Genomic DNA, 16,434 nt, shown 5'->3' on the forward strand with positions numbered 1-16,434 from the left:
GCTACAGTCTTACCTTTTCTGTTTCTTTTTCCCTTTTTAAATTAGTTATTTACTTTTATTTGTAATTATTATTATTTTTTTAAATTTGACCAAAAAGATAGAGGGAGATAGAAAGGGAAAGTGAGAAAGCAAGCTGCCGGGTCCAGGATTCAAACCATGGTCAGCCACATGGGAGTCCAGCGCCCCAGTCACCATGCCACCTGCCGGCCCCATTACCTTTTCTACTTCTAAAACCCAGACAACATCCAGTCTCATGGGCTTCTTTCTTTCAACATAATGTTTTTGAGGTTCATGTTATTACGTGGATGTACAACTCATTTGTGTGCGTGTGTTCTAGGGTTCATGCACTTGCCAGAAAGAGACAGAGAGGGAAAGTAAGAAAGCCCTCCCTGGAGGGGATGGCGCATTGTAATCTCTTCTCTGGTCTCCTCAGAGGATTTCTGGTACACATGCACATGTACCCAGCATGGTTTTCAATCTGCCAGGTTCAGGATTCAAATCGCAGTCGGCCCCATGGGATCCAGCCACCTTAAGCTCCGCGTCACTGGCAGGCCCCCGCAGGTCTTTTTCATTGCTAAACAGTACCCCATAGATTTATCGTGGTTTGTTCAAGCGTCAAAGAAAAATGTGCTTGTAGTTTTGGACTGTCACGGATAGTGAACATTTGTGTACATGCTGATGTGCTTTATGTATGTATGTATGTACGTATGTTTTTGCCATAGGGTGTGTGTGTTTGCCAGAGACAGACAGAGAGAGGGAAAGTGAGAAATCGCTCTTCAGGGGGGATGGCCATACCGCTGTCCCCTCTTCTCAGCATTTTGGCCTTGCACACACGTGTGTGGTGTGATTTTCAAGCTGTTGGGTCTACAACTCGAGCCATAGGCAGCCACGTGGGAGTCCAGCCCCTAACTGAATGTGGGGTCACGCCACCTGCACCCAGTGTGTGTTTCTGTATCTCCCGCCTGGTCCCCGGGACTGGGTGTGCTGGTTTGTACGGTCAGCGCTAGTTTAACTCCCCGAGGAACTGTGGTGTCTTCCAGGTGGCTGCACTGTATTCCATGCCCAGGGTCGTCCCTCGTACTGATCAGGGCTGTCCTTGTGGGTCGAAGTGGCATCTCTTTATGGCTTTAACTTGCCTTTCTATGGGAGGGTTCCCAGCCAGATTGTCCATCATGTGGGTAGATGAGACCTGGGAACCGGCTAGTTGTGGGTTCAGATCACACCTGGCATCAGTGAATCAGCTCAGACGGGCTGGAAACCCTGACTCCGCTGACCCCTCGACCTGGGAGAGCCAACCCAGGCCTGAGCAGGGGGGTCTGTGCTGGCTGGCCTCACTCCCCAGCCCACCCTCCCCCAGACGCTGCCTGGGATACCCACCTGGCTTGACTGCCTCAGTCTCAGCCCTGGGGTCTCACCCAAACCTGAAAAGCAGCCCGTTGGGGCCAGCAGGTGGCATGGTGATTAAGGGGCTAGACTTCACATGGCTCACCATGGTTCGAATCCTGAACCTGCCTTCTCACTTTCCCACTCTCTGGTGGGACACGTGCCCTATGGCATATTTAAAATAATAATAATAATAAAATGAGATAAATAATAATTTTTAAAAACCCATAAAACTCCTTGGGGAGGAGTCACTGTCCCCCTCCCCAGCCGCTGTCGTGTCCCCTGCCGGTTTCCAGATCGAGCTTTCCATTTGCCTTCCCTGATGATTCTGTTTACCACTCTGCGGGTTCTCCCCTGGGCCTACAGCCTGGGCAGGCAGGGCCCAGAGCTGGGTGGCCTCTGCTGACACCCCGCCCGGCCCAGGCCCTGACGCACAGCAGACACATGGGAAATAATGGTTTTCAACACAGGAAGTGTTTTCTGTCTGAGACCAGAATTCGCAATATGGCCCTTGGGTCAAGAGGTGAAGTAACGTGCCCCAGGTACCACAGCCAAGACCCTTGGGACCAGGCCCACAGCTGGGGTCCGTGCGGTCTTACCATGGGGCTGTCCTGCACCTGCACAGGAAAGAGCTCTGGCTGGTGAAGGCCAGGAGGTAGCAAAGGGCCATGTGTGACGAGCCCTGGCCCCTCTGTGGCAGCCCCATCTGGTCGTGGAAGCCTCTGGCCCTGCGCTGGGGGTGTTGGGCGTTGGCTGTCTTGTGTGTGAGGAAGACAGGACATTGCAGAGGAGAGGTCTTAGGCGGTGGCGCCATGGGGGGTGTCGGGGTGGCTGGAACATCCATGCAGGCCGTTCAGAGTGCTGGCAGGGAGTCCCCGTCGCAGTCCTCGACTCCATGGGTGTTTATCACACCCCCGCCTGCGCTGGCCCTGAGCTGGGTTGAGACGTGATGGCCCTAGGCCTGCCTCTGAAAGCCTTGGGGGGGCGGGGGGACAACTGGGAGGAGGGATGAGGACAAGTGCAAGAAGGGCAGGTAGAATGTGCCCGTCTCGGGCCCTCCAGACCCCACATTCAGTCTCTGGTTCTGCGTTTCTGTGTCTGAGTGAAGACTCTTCCTCCGGGAAGCCCTGCCTGCCTCCCTCGCCTGCGTCCCCACGCCTTGTTCCCCGCCGCTGTCATCTTGCTGCTTCAGCCATCCTTCCTGAGTGATGTGGCAAGTGGCGTCGCCTCTCTGAGCCTCCGGTTGCTCGGCCGCCCAGCGGAGCTGTTCCTTGCTCTGGCCTCCCAGCGAGGGCCCGGTGTCCTGTGGCAGACACCCCCTCGTGCTCCCTGCTCACATGGCAGTCTTCCTGGTGAGGCGTTTCTGTGTCCACCTTGCCTGCAGGAGGGCAGGGGTGGGTACAGAGAAGCCTCAGGAATCTCGGCCCAGGGAAGGACCTTCCAGATAAACCTGGCCCCTGCCAGGAGACCCCTTCTGTTGTCGTCCCCAGTAGCCACCTCCTTGCATCCTGGCTCTTGACTGACTGTGTCCCCCACCTTCCACTCCTGTTGCCACCTTTACCGCCATGGCCACCCTCACACCGCCAGCTTGGACGCATCCTGTGGAAGCTGCCTCTGACCGTAGGTTGGACCAGGCATTCCCTCTGGGCTCCTGCATCCCAGCCCTGCACAGTGTGGATGGTCACTGTCTAGAGACAGACCTGCCCTCCCAGCTAGACTGTTGAGCCCCAGGAGTACAGCACTGGACTGTCTGGGTCACACTGTGTCCCCACACAGAGGTGGCTCTGGGAGTGTTTTCCTCCTGAAGGAAGAAGACCCACCACCCTTACTTTCTAGTTGGTGATCCAGCACCTGTTCTGTGCTCACCTCGTGCTAGGTGGAGCCTCAGCCCTGGAGTCTCAGGCCCCATTCTCCCTCCTCACCCTGGCCTCTGTCCCCACAGGTGACCAGCAATGGCAGCATTGGGAGGGACCCGCCGGCGGAGACCCAGCCCCAGAACCCACCACCCCAGCCAGCACCCAACGCCTGGCAGGTCATCAAGGGCGTGCTGTTCAGGTGAGAGAGGGCTCTTGGTTTGTTGAAGAGGCCATCAAATGCGGAAAGCAGGAGGAGGAAAGAAAAGGCCACCGGGCTGATCACTGCTCTCGTGTTGGTGGAGTCTGTTTTATTTTGTATGATAGAATTTTTAAAATAATTATTTATTTAACTTTATTTGTTATCATTATTTTTTAATTTACCAGACAGAGATGGTGGGTGTGGCCACCGCCTCCCTTGCTCTGTCTTCACAACTCGAACTACTTGAGCTAGTGCGTCTAAGTGCAGCCTACAGCCTCTGTCCTCTTGTGACTGGCCAGTGGTCACATGGATTTTCGTGCCCACTCCTGAGCAGTGGGGACACAGGGCTGACTTTCTGAAAGCCCAGCTCTGTCTGAGGCCCTGGGGAGATGCTGGGTGGGAATGAGGGGATGTACCTTGGTGCTGGCTTCTGTCCCTGCCTGCCTAAACTTGGTAGCTGTTTGCTTTCTTTCTCTGGCCCCTTGTTTCTGTTTTAAACTATGCTATAGGGCACATATGCTTGCTTGAGTTGGGGGAAAGTGAGAAAACACCTTCCCAGGGGCAGGAGATGGCCACACCGTGATCCTGTCTCCTCCAGTGTCTTCTCAGAATTTTGAACACACATGCATATGCACCTGGCATAGTTTTCAAACCCTGAGTCTCAGACTCAAACCATGCAGTCAGCCATGTGGGATCTGGCACCTTAACTACCATGCCATTGGCTGGCCCTGCTGTGGGACTTTGATTACTCATCTACAAGATGGACATTTAAATTTTTTTTTCATTTAACTACGTTATTCATTTATTTATTCATTTGTTTATTTCAATTTGACCGGAGAGGGACAGACAGAAAGTGAGAAAGCAAGTTACCAGGTCTGGTCAAACCACAGTTGGCCATGTGGGAATCTAGCACCTTCAAGCACTACACCACCTGCCAGCCCCCAAAATGGAAATTTATTTATTCATTTATTTCTTGGAGAGGTTTTTGCTATAGGGCGTGTGCACTCGCTAAAAAGACAGAGAGACAGAAAGCAAGAAATCACCCCCCAGGGGGAATGGCCACCCTGCAATCCCTTCTCCTCCATTCTCCTCTCAGGATCTTGGACACGCACGCACACACGCACACACACCCAGCGTCAGTTTAAGCCACCAGGTCCAGGACTCGAACCGTGGTCGACTACATGGGAGTTCAGCAACATAGCCATTATACCAACTGCTAGTCCCCAAAATGGACATTCTTAAAATTTGTTTTTGGGGAGATATTTTAGCAAATTAGCCAAGAGAATAAGCAGTGCAATTAAGCAGTCAGCTACACCGTCACCAGCTATAAGGAGCTGCATGGCAGAGGTGTTTAAAATAGTCATCCCCTGGGCTGGCAGGTGGCATGGTGGGTACGGTGCTGGACTCCCACATGGCTATGGTTTGAATCCTGGACCTGGCAACTTGCTTTATCACTCTCCTTCTTTCTCTTTCTCCTCAAATTGAATAACAATCGAATAAAATTGAAGAATTATTTAATTTTATTTGTTATTATTATTTTTTAAAATTTGACCAGAGAGAGACAGAGAGAGAAAGGCAGAGTGAGTAAGCAAGCTTCCAGGTCTGGGATTTGAACTGTGGTTGGTCATGTATGAGTCCAGAACCTTAACCACCATGCCACTTCCCGTCCCCAAAATGAAATAATAATAATTATTATTTTTAAAAGTCATCCCTTGGCAGGCAAGTATTTAGCTGGCCATAGCCCCCGTAGAGGAGGCTGGGAAGCGCGCACTTTGCTAAAAAAAACTGCTCCCCCCCCCCCCCCCGTTGGCTTTCTGTTGCCGAAAAGGAAAAGCAAGCCTTCTACTGAAAAATACAGGAAAGTGAGGGGGGATACAACTCATCAGGGTTTTTTTTTTCTTAACTCAACTAATATATGCCCTTTTTTATAAAACAAAACAGGGCCAACAGATGGTGTGGAGGTTGAAGCAGCTGGGTCCCACATGGCCAACGCTGTGGTTCAAGTCCCAGACCTGGGGGCTTGAAAAACACACTAGGCACGTGTGCTGTTTTTACGTGTGCCCAAAATCCTGAGAGGAGAATGAAGGAGAGGGGGGGTGATTTCTCACTTTCCCTCTCAGCTCTCATCGATTTTTGTCTCTCTCCCCAGTGAGTGAAATGGGCTCTCAGGCAAAAATCTAAAAAAAAAAAAAAAAAAATGTAAAAAAAAAGCAAACAGTTAAAACAACCTATAAGCACTGGTGCCATTCTCAGACACTTCCTGGTGTGGAACAGAACCTCCTGCCTGGTGGCTTCCAGAACAGCCACACAGGATGCTGAGACGCAGCGCAGGAAGGAAGCCTCCCTACTCCTGCAGCCCGGGAACTGGGCATCGTTCTTGACATGCGTGCCCCAAGCCCCAGCCCGGCACCCTGTTTCTTTCCTTCCCTTTCCAGCTCCCCTTCCCAGTGGCCACAAAACAACTTTGGATTTCAGGGCCAGCAGTTAGCGTAATGGCTATGTCGCCGGATTCCCATGTAGTTGACCACGGTTTGCGTTCCAGACCTGGTGGCTTAAACTCACGCCGGGCGCATGTGCGCGCATGCCCAAGATCCCGAGAGGAGAATGGAGGAGAAGGGATTGCAACGTGGCCATCCCCCTGGGGATGATTTCTCTCTTTCTTTCTGTCTCTCTGTTTTTCTGGTGAGTGCACGTGTCCTATAGCAAAAACCTCTCAAAAACAAAAAACAACAACGAAAAAAACCTTCGGATGTTCTCGTACAGGTTAAGTATTCCTTATCCCAAAATGCTTGGGGCTAGAAGTGGTTCTGAATTTGTAGATTTTTTTGTGTGGATTTTGAAATAGTTACATATACATAACAAGATATCTTGGGAATAAGACCCAAATGTAAACATGAAATTTATTTGTGTTTTGCGTGCACCTTATGTGCTGTACGCAGCTTGAGGGTACTTTCCTGTGAGATGTATGTATTGCTGCGTTTGGACTGTCACTCGTCTCTTAAGGTCGGCTGTGGAATTTTCCACTTGGGGTTATGTTGGTGCTCCAGAAGTTTCAGATGGTGGAGCATTTTAGATCTCAGATTTTCAGATTAAGGATGCTCAACCCGAATATCACTATCTTTTTCATGCTTCAAGCAGCTCTGCATAAAGATTATTTTTATCTTTCCTTTAATTTTTACATAAGAGGTAGCCAGCCTGTTTTTCAGTGTTCTGCTCCTTGTTTTTTTCATTAACAATGTATCTTCGAAATCTTTCCACATCGGTATATAAGGGAGCTTCTTCAGACAGACATTTTTAATAAAGCCCAGTGGAGGCCGAGTGCTCTGAGACCATCTTATCTCGAGTCCTTAGAAGGGGGTCCAAGTCTGTTTGCAGGGGCCCGAGGACTCCTTGTGGCTTCTGGTAGATGATGGCAGAATCGCCTTCTGAGAGACGGTGGGGTCCATGGTTCTGGACGCATCCTCAGTTACACTGCTGATCACCTGGAGAAGGAGGTGGGCAGGCCTGGGTATATAAAGGAATGGGGTGGGAGGGAGGTGTTTTTAAAAAATTATGTCTCTTTTCATGTATTAAATTGTTTCTGGCCTGGAATGTCGAATACCTATTCAGGATGGAAGGGAGGATTTAGCGCCTGTTTTATTTACTTGCTCAAGTAAGTGGGAGAGCCTTAGGGGGGTGCAGCCCCTGGAGGCCTGGGTGCATGGGTGATGGGCAGGGTTACTGAGCCCGCTGAGAAGGTCCCCACAACTGTGTGTGATGCACACGGGCATTCTCAGTGGACAGGACCTGGGATCCTAAACAGTCTGCACTGGTCTGCCTCATTTTTAAAAAATTATTTTATTTATATTTATTTATCCATTCTAATTTTACTAGAGAGGGGGAAAGAGAGAGAGAGAGAAAGCAGGCCACCAGGTCCAGGACTTGAACTGCGGTTGACCATGTGGGAGTCCAGTGCCCTTAACCACCACGCCACCTGCTGGCCCCTTGTCTGCCTAGTTTTGCACGTGAGACTCAGAAAGCCCGAGGGCTGGTGACCCAGCAGGTCATGCATTAAGCCAAGGACAGGCCTGCCTGTAGGCATCCCTGCTCCCACAGTCCTCCTTGGTGTATCTGCTAAAAGTGGGAGCCTCGCTTGGAGGCACCAGGGTCCCCAGAGATCCCCAGTTCCAGACCTTCTCCCACCTGCACAGCAGGGATGTCTTGGGAAGGCAGCAGAGGCTCAGCTGGGCCACAGCCCCTGAGACCTGACCCCAGGGCTCGTGGTTCTACAGGCAGAGGCAAGTCCCTGTGCCTGATCCTGCCCTGACAGGGCTCAGTGGGGAGACACCCCTCCCCCCAGACTCTCTCCCAGTGTTTTCCACCCCGCTGTGTCTGATGCAGGTAACAGTAATGGCGCACTGTTCTGAAGCGCTCCTGGGTGACATGTAGAGTCCCAGTGTATTTAGTGCTTACAACAACTTGAGAGGAAAAGTATGTTGCTGTCCCCATTTCAGCTGTTTAAGAAACAGAGGTCGGGCCAGCCAGCCGCGTAGTAGTTAAGGCGGCTGGATCCCACGTGACCAACTGCATGGTTCTAGTCCCGGACCCAGTGGCTCAAAAAACAGGCCAGGTGTGTGTGTGCGAGTGCCCCCAAAATCCCAAGAAAGAATGGAGGAGAAGAGATTGCGATGTGGCATCATTCCTGAGGGGGTAGTTCCTCATTTTCCCTTTCTCTCTGTCTCTCTTGAGAGCACATATGCCCTATTCAAAAAAATTAAAAAAGAAAAAAATGAATAGGGGGGCCAGCAGGTGTTGTGGTAGTAACGTGCTCAACCCTCATATGAATGACTGGTTTGAGTCCTGGACCTGGCAGCTTGTTTTCTCTCTCTCGCTCTTTCTCTCTCTCTGTCAAATTAAACAATAATAATAATGAAATAGGACCAACGGGTGGTGTGGTGCTAAAGGTGCTGGAATTCCCACATGGCCGACCGTGGTTCGAGTCCTGGGCTTGGCGGCTTGCTTTCTCTCTCTTCCCCCATCCCCTCTCTGTCTTTCTCTGGCAAAAGCTCATGTGAAAAAATAATACCTAAGTAAATAAATAATTCTTTTAAAAATAATAAAATAATTCATAAACGAAAAATAAAAAGAATAGAAAGAGTGGTCTAAAAAGGTTAAAGGGCTTTTCTGAGGTCACATAGTCTACCAATAGCAGCTGGGCTTCAGATAAGGCATTGTAGTGTAGAGGCTGGGCATTCAACCTTTTCTGCTAGATTGTTTCCGTACCTGTGATTACTAAGTATTCGTTTCGTTTAATAATTACAGAGCTGCATGTGTCCTGGAGGACCTACTTTTTTTATTTTTGGAGAGGTTGTTGCTATAGGGTGCATGTGCTTGCCAGAAAGACAGGCAGAAAGCGAGAAGTCACCCCCTAATGGGGATGGCCACGCCGCAGTCCCTTCTCCTCCATTCTCCTCTCAGGATCTTGGGCACGCATGCACACATGCCCGGTATGAATTTAAACCACTGGGTACAGGACTCAAACTGTGGTCAACTACATTGGAGTCCAGTGACATAGCCATTATGCCAATTGCTGGTCCCAAGGAGACCTAAATTAACAAACTAGAAATTTATTTCTCAGGACCAGCAGTTAACATAATGGCTATGTCACTGGACTCCAATGTAGTTGACCACAGTTTGAGTCCTGTAACCAGTGGTTTGAATTCATACCGGGCATGTGTGCATGCGTGCCCAAGATCCTGAGGGGAGAATGGAGGAGAAGGGATTGCGGCGTGACCATCACCCCTGGGGGGTGATTTCTTGCTTTCTGTCTGTCTCTGTCTGTCTGGCGAGCGCACGCGCCCTATAGCAAAACCCTCTCCCCCCCCCAAAAAAAAAAGAAAAGAAAAATTTATTTCTCTCTTGTGTACAAGTCTGAATATAGGCAGACCAGGATTCTGTAGTCTGCAACCAAGACTCCTTCCTGCTGCTTGTTCTACCCTTGCTTAGTTTTGCCATTTAGCCTCATGGACCAAGACGGCTATTGAAAATCCAGCCACCACCTTCACATTCCAAGAAGATTTTATTGATTTATTTGCCATAGGGCGGGTACTGCCATGCCCGAAGATTTTATTGATTTATTGAGAAAGGGTGTGTGTATGAGAGAGAGAGAGAGAATGAACCCCTCGGCAGGGTATGGTCACACCACAGTACAGAGTCCCTTTCCACTATTTCTCTAACCCCTCAGGACTGGGCCATGCTTGTGCACGTGCTTGGTGTGTCTCACAAGCTTGTGTGAGCAAGATGCAAAATACTGCAGTCAGCCAAGTGGGGTCCGGCTGCCTGTGTACAGCACCACAGGGCTGGTCTTCCTAGAGAGTTGTTTTTTTTTTTTTTTTTTTTAATTTTTGCTGTAAGGTACATGCACTTGCTGGAGAGATGGGGTGGGGGGAGGGTGCAGGAAGAAAGAGAGAGAGAGAGAAATCACCCTTGGGGGAATGGCTATACTGCAGTTCCTTCTCCATCCTCCTCTCAGGATTTTGTGCACATCCAGCATGTTTTCAAGCCACAGGGTCCGGGACTTGAACCACATGGTCGGCCTTATGGTAGCCAGCTACCTTAACCACCATGCCACTGGCTAGCCCTCTATAAGAGGATTTTATTTTATTAATGTTATTTATTTATTTAAAGAATCATTGTTTTAACTTTATTTTAATTTGATCAGAGAAGGGCAGAGAGAGAATGAATCTGTGTGTGAGAGAGAGAGAGAGAGAAAGTGAGAAAGCAAGCCACCAGGTCTGGAACTTGAGCTGAACCCTAACCACCACGCCACCTGCTTGTCCCATTATTTATTTATTTTTCCAATTTTGCTATAGGGTGTGTGTGTTCTCTGGAAACAGAGAGAGAGAGCGCTAGAAGGAGAAAGAAAGTGAGAAAGTACCCCCAGGGAGGATGGCCACGCTGCAGTCTTTTCTCGACTCCATTCTCCCCTTGGGATCTTGACATGTATACACATACACCTGGCGCAAGTTTCAAGCCACCGGATCTGGGACTCAAACTGTGGTCAGACATGTGGGAGTTTAGTGATGCAACTGCTGTGCCATCTGCTGGTCCTTTGTTTGTTTGTTTAATAATCTTTTTAAAGAATTATTTAATTTATTATTATTGATCTTATTAATTAATTAAGTTTTTAGAGAAAGATTTTTGCTATAGTGTGTGCTTGCTGGAGAGACAGAGACCAAGAGAAAGCGAGAAATCACCCCCTGGGGGGATGGCCACACCGTAATCCCTTCTCCATTCTCTTGGGACTTTGGTTATACGCACATGCTCCAGGTGTGAGTTTCAAGCCATGGGGTCTGGGACTCAAACTGCACTCGCCATGTAGGAGTCCAGTGCCTTAAGCACTATGCCGTCTACTGGCCCCATTATTACTATTTTCAAATTTGCTATAGCCTTGTTCATTCACCAGCAAACCAGCAAGAGAGAGAGGGAAAGTGAGAAAGCAAGCTGCCAGTGGGAACCAGCAGTTAGCGTAATGGCTATGTCGCTGGACTCCCACGTAGTCGACCGCGGTTCGCATCCCGGACCTGGTGGCTTAAAACTCACGCTGGGCGCATGTGCATGCGTGCTCAAGATCCCGAGAGGAGAATGGAGGAGAAGGGATTGCTGCATGGCCATGCCCCCTGGGGGGTGATTTCTCACTTTCTGTCTCTGTGTCTCTGTCTGGCGAGTGCATGTGCCCTATAGCGAAAATTTCTCCAGGAAAAAAAAAAAAACAGAGAAACAAAAAAAAACAGAGAAAGCTGCCAGGTCTTAGATCGCAGGTAGCCACGTGGGAGTTCATTTGTGGGACACCAGCACCTCAACCACCAGACCCTTACTTTTTTGTTTTAACGAAGTCTTCAGGAAATACCTCCAAGTCAATTGCAGTTCCAAGACTATTTTTTTAATAAAGGAATTATGTATTTAATTTTATTTATTTATTATTATTATTATTTTTAAATTCACCAGAGACAGAGAGAGGGGGAAAGTGAGAAGGCAGATTGCTTTCTCGAACTGTGATCGACCATGTGGGATTCCAGTGCCTTAACCACCACACTGCGTGTTGGCCCAGTTTTGTGGATAAAAAAATGTCACTCCTGGGACCAGCAGGTGGCGTGGTGGTTAAGGGCTCTGGACTCCCACATGGCAGACTGCGGTTGAAGTCCTGAACCTGGCAGCTTGCTTTCTCACTTTCCCTCTCTCTCTGTTCTTCTCTGGTCAAATTAAAATAGATAAAGTTAAATAAAATAATTATTTTAAAAAATTATTCTGAAATACTTGTTTTAACAAGATACTGTCATTTTGTTTCTGTGTCTGTTTTTTCTGTGATGTGATTCTGGTTCTTTCTGAATCTCTCTTGATACAGAATTTTTTTAAAGAACTATTTATTTAATTTTATTTATTACCATTTTTCTTTTTCACCTATCAGAGACATGCAGTCAGCCACGTGGGAGTCCAGTGCCTCAACTACTACACCCCTGCTGGCTCCTTGCTACAGATTTTTTTTTTTTTTTGTAGAGGTTTTTGCTATAGGGCGCGTGCGCTCGTCAGACAGACAGAGAGAGACAGAGAGACAGAAAGCGAGAAATCACCCCCCAGGGGGGATGGCCGCGCTGCAGTCCCTTCTCCAACATTCTCCTCTCGGGATCTTGGGCACACACGCACACGTGCCCGGCGTGAGTTTAAGCCACCAGGTCTGGGACTTGAACCGCGGTCGACTACGTTGGAGTCTAGTGACATAGCCATTATGCCAACTGCTGGTCTCCTTGCTACAGATTTTTTGAGGATTTCTGAAACTTTCGAGTTCCTGGGTTCTGAGTTTCTCTGACTGCAATGTCTGTTGTTTCTGCTGGTTCTCACTTGCACGGTCTTATTTCCTTACGTGCCTGGCTTACCTTTGGCTACGTGGTGCTCGTGTACTTGAACAGTTGTTTATTGAAATCATTTCATACAGAGGGAAACCATATTTTCCTGCAGGGAAGATTCACTTTGCTTCCTTTTTTATTTTTATTTTTTAATGAGCAAGCACGTGTGCATGAGAGAGACCGAGACAGCACCCCCCAGTGGAATTCTCACACCACAATCCACCCTCAGCCTCAGCCGGCTCTGGAATTGGGGCATGCACATACATGGTGTACTCAGGGAGGTCTCTGGACACAAACCCGGGACCTTCCTCTGTGGGTCAGCCTTGCAGAAGATTGCATTTTACCGCTGTGCCATTGTCCTACTGTAAGGATTTGCTTTGTTTGTTTCTTTCTTTTTTTTGGGGGGGGAGAGGTTTTTGCTATAGGACGCTTGCACTCTATAGAAAGACAGAGACAGAGAGACAGGAAGTGAGAAATCGCCCCCCAGGGGGGATGGCCACGCCACAGTCCCTTCTCCTCCATCGTCCTCTTGGGATCTTGGGTACACACACACATGTGCCCAGTGTGAGTTTAAGTCACTGGGTCCGGGACTTGAACCACAGTCAACTACATGTGACTACATGGGAACCCAGCGACATAGCCATTACGTGAACTGCTGGTCCCAGGATTTGCTTTGTTTCTGCTGGCTACTTGGGCATGCTATCATTCTGGGATTGTCTTTCATGAGGCTTACAGCTCGAGCCACTCTGCATGAGTTCTTATGGTGGGAGTGGCCCTGCATACCCGGTGTGCAGCTCCTGGGCAGGACTGGGCTGCACCTGCTTCCCTGTGGAACCCTGTGGAGTCTGTGGGCCCTGGGCTAGCGCACACCCTCAGACACTTAAAGAAGCTTCGTGTGTTCTTTTCTCCTTCCGGCTCCCATTTCCCCTTCAGTGTTCGCCTGGTGAACGTACAGTCTTGTCCATTCTCTGGTAGTTTTGTTTTTTTTGAGAGGTTTTTGCCATAGGGCGCGTGCGCTCGCCAGTCAGACAGAGAGACAGAAAGTGAGAAATCACCCCCCAGGGGGGATGGCCACGCCACAATCCCTTCTCCTCCATTCTCCTCTCGGGATCTTGGGCACGCGCACACACACGTGCCCGGCATGAGTTTTAAGCCACCAGGTCCGGGACGCGAACCGCGGTCGACTACGTGCGAGTCCAGTGACATAGTCATTATACTAACTGCTGGTCCCTGTTGTTTGTTTTTTGCCAGAGGGCACATGCACTCAGCAGGGAGAGGGACGGAACGCCCTGCATGGTGCATGGTCACCGCCACCACTCCTCCTCCATCTCTCCAGCTTATTGGGATTTGGAGCGTGCACATACAGGTGTTTTTCAAGCTGCCAGAGTCAAGGTTCAAGGCACCTAGTCTTCCATGTGGGATCCTGCATACTTTTTTTTTTTTTTTTAAGAATTATTATTTATTTATTTATTTATTTAAATTTGGCCAGAGAGGGACAGAGCAAGAGAGAGAGAGAAAGAAAGGGAAAGTGAGAAAGCAAGCCATCAGGTCTGGGACTCGAACCATAGTCAGCCATGTGAGTCCAGCACTCTTAACCATCGTGCCACCTACCCGTCCCAGGGATCCTGCATTCTTAACACCAACCACAGGGCCAGCCCTTCAGTGCTTTTAAGGGTACGTATTTACATGGGGACCAGCAGATGGCATAATGGTTATGTTGCTGGTATGTCCCATGTAGTCCTCCGCAGTTTGAATCCTGGACCCAGGGGCTCAGAACTCATGCCGGGCTCTTGTGCATGCGTGCCCAAGATTCCAAGAGGAGAATGGAGGAGAAGGAATTGCGGCGTGGCCTTCACCCCCCCACGCCCCAGGGTACATGCCCTATATTTGCTTTAAAAAAAAAAATAGATACATAGGTGACCTTGATAAAAATGACATGCTAGAGAACCTGTTAGAATATGTGAGCAGCATATGTTTTTGCCATGTCAGTCTCCATAATTTTTTTAAGAATTATTTTATTTAACTATTCATTATTTATTTCATTTTTAAAATTTGACCAGAGAGGGATAGAGCAAGAGAGAAAGAGAGAGAGGGAAAGTGAGAAAGCAAGCCTCCAGGTCCAGGACTTGAACTGTGGTCGGCCATGTCCACATGTCCAGCGTCCTTAACCACCACGCCACCTGCCGACCCTTCATAATTTTTTTTAAGGGAGATTTTTGCTGTAGGGTGTGTGTGCTCACCAGAGCCAGAGAAAAAGTGAGATATCGCCCCCCAGAGGGGATGGCCATGCTGCAGTCCCTTCTCCTTCATTCTCCTCTCAGGATCTTGGGCACGCACGCACACACGCCTGCCATGAGTTGTAAGTTGCCGGATCTGGAACTTGAACTGCTGTCGACTACATGGGAGTCCAGAGACATAACCATTACGCCATCTGCTGGTCTCAGTCTTCATAATTACAAACAGTAAATGGTCTGAAATGTTCTAAGTATACTGACTGATTTAGGGCGTGTGTGCTTGCTGGCGCACAAGAGAGAGAAAAACAGAAGGAAAATGAGAAATCATCTCCTAGGGGGATGACCACGCACTCCCTTCTCCATTCTCCTTGGGGTCCTGGGCATGTGTGCACATGTGTCCAGCATTTTCTAAGCCACCAGGTCCAGGACTTGAGCCTCACAGTTGACCACGTGGGATCCAGCTCTCGTCACCACACCACTGGCTGGCCCTACACTGATTGGTTTATCAGGCTCTTTCTTTCTGTCGGGAGCTTTGGTCTGAGTAGCCCACTCGTCCTGAACACAGGGACTCACTCATTACCTACTGTCTGCTTCTCATCTTCAGTGCAGACTTGAAGCTCAAGAATGTTCTCTCTCAGGTTCTGGGTCTCTGAAATGCTGGACTCCAGATTCCTAGGATCCTCTCACCTGGGGATCCCAGGGCCCTGGAACGTTAGGTCTCCCAAGTCTGTGGTTTCAAAGGTTTGGGCCCCTATAGCCCTTCGGCCCCAGGAGCTCCTGGAAGACTCAGGGTGGACATTCCTTCTGGTGGAGACCAGGGCAGGACCAGCCCCCCACATGGTGCATGCACATGGGTCTCTCCCCAGACATGGTCTTTGGGGGAGCAACCCCCAGTCGACCCCAGGGGTCCGGGCCAGCAGGGATCAGGCAGATCTGTGGAAGAGAGAGAAGGCCCAGCAACTCACCGCTTTCCTGCTTCCCTCCTCAGGATCCTCATCATCTGGGCCATCAGCAGCTGGTTCCGCCGAGGGCCGGCCCCTCAGGACCAGACAGGCCCCGGAGGAGCCCCACGCGTCGCCAGCCGCAACCTGTTCCCCAAAGACACTTTAATGGTAACTACAGGGTGAGAGGGGAGGGGTTCGCTTTCAGTCTGTGAGCAGGAACTCTGGGCCCACCCACAGCAGATGGAACCAGAGTCGCCTGAGAGACGCTTGCTGAGGAAGGTGCACCCTGCTGGTTCTATGGTGGCACTTTCCGGGAAAGGACAGCAAAGCTTGCTTTTTCTCAGCTGTTTCAGTGTCTTAACAGGTCCTTAGGTATTTTATATCTAAACTACATTCGGCCTTCAATGGGTTGCAAAAAAGAGGGGTGGGGTGGGGAGGGGCGCAGCAGATGTAGGGGGCAGAGGAGAATGGGAAGCACACTTTGGCAATGGGTTGGCCGCGCACGGCGCCAGGAGCTCCCCCGTAGCCAGCGCTGGGACCTGTAGACCGAGCCCCCTTTCGCTGTTGCAGTTCTCTGAGCTCTGGGCTTCTGTGTTTTTGTGGCTTCTGGTCAGCAGGGGACCACACTCAGCTCCTCTCCACCAGTGGGCCTGGGTGGGGGTGAGCTGGAGAACGGAGGAAGCTGTTCTGCGAAGCTCCTTTATATTCCATGTCAGCCCCTGCAGCTTCCTCTGTGCTTTATCCATGGGGCTACAGGGCTCTGACCAGAAGGCCGTGAGCAGCCCAGAAGGAAGATAATTCAGAAAGCTCCTACCCTTGCTATCCCTAAATTATTATAATTATTTTTTTAAGAATTATTTTATTTAACTACGGGCGCGTGTGCGTACGTGCCCAAGATCCCGAGAGGAGAAGGGATTGCGGCGTGACCGTCCCCCC

At 49.8% G+C, this 16,434-nt stretch overlaps 1 protein-coding gene across 1 annotated transcript in view; it reads left to right on the forward strand.

Annotated features, from left to right (window-relative positions):
- Nucleotides 1-3,325: 3,325 nt before the first annotated feature.
- CLPTM1 (CLPTM1 regulator of GABA type A receptor forward trafficking) overlaps nucleotides 3,326-16,434 on the forward strand; it is a gene marked incomplete at its 5' end in the record, with an annotated part of 33,840 nt that continues 20,731 nt past the window's right edge. The window contains 2 exon segments of the mRNA XM_014582989.2: nucleotides 3,326-3,438; nucleotides 15,543-15,666. Coding sequence (XP_014438475.1) covers nucleotides 3,326-3,438; nucleotides 15,543-15,666 — 237 coding nt within the window.

This window comes from Tupaia chinensis, unplaced genomic scaffold, assembly GCF_000334495.1.
Source record: "Tupaia chinensis unplaced genomic scaffold, TupChi_1.0 Scaffold000067_1, whole genome shotgun sequence".
Lineage (NCBI taxonomy): Eukaryota > Metazoa > Chordata > Mammalia > Scandentia > Tupaiidae > Tupaia > Tupaia belangeri.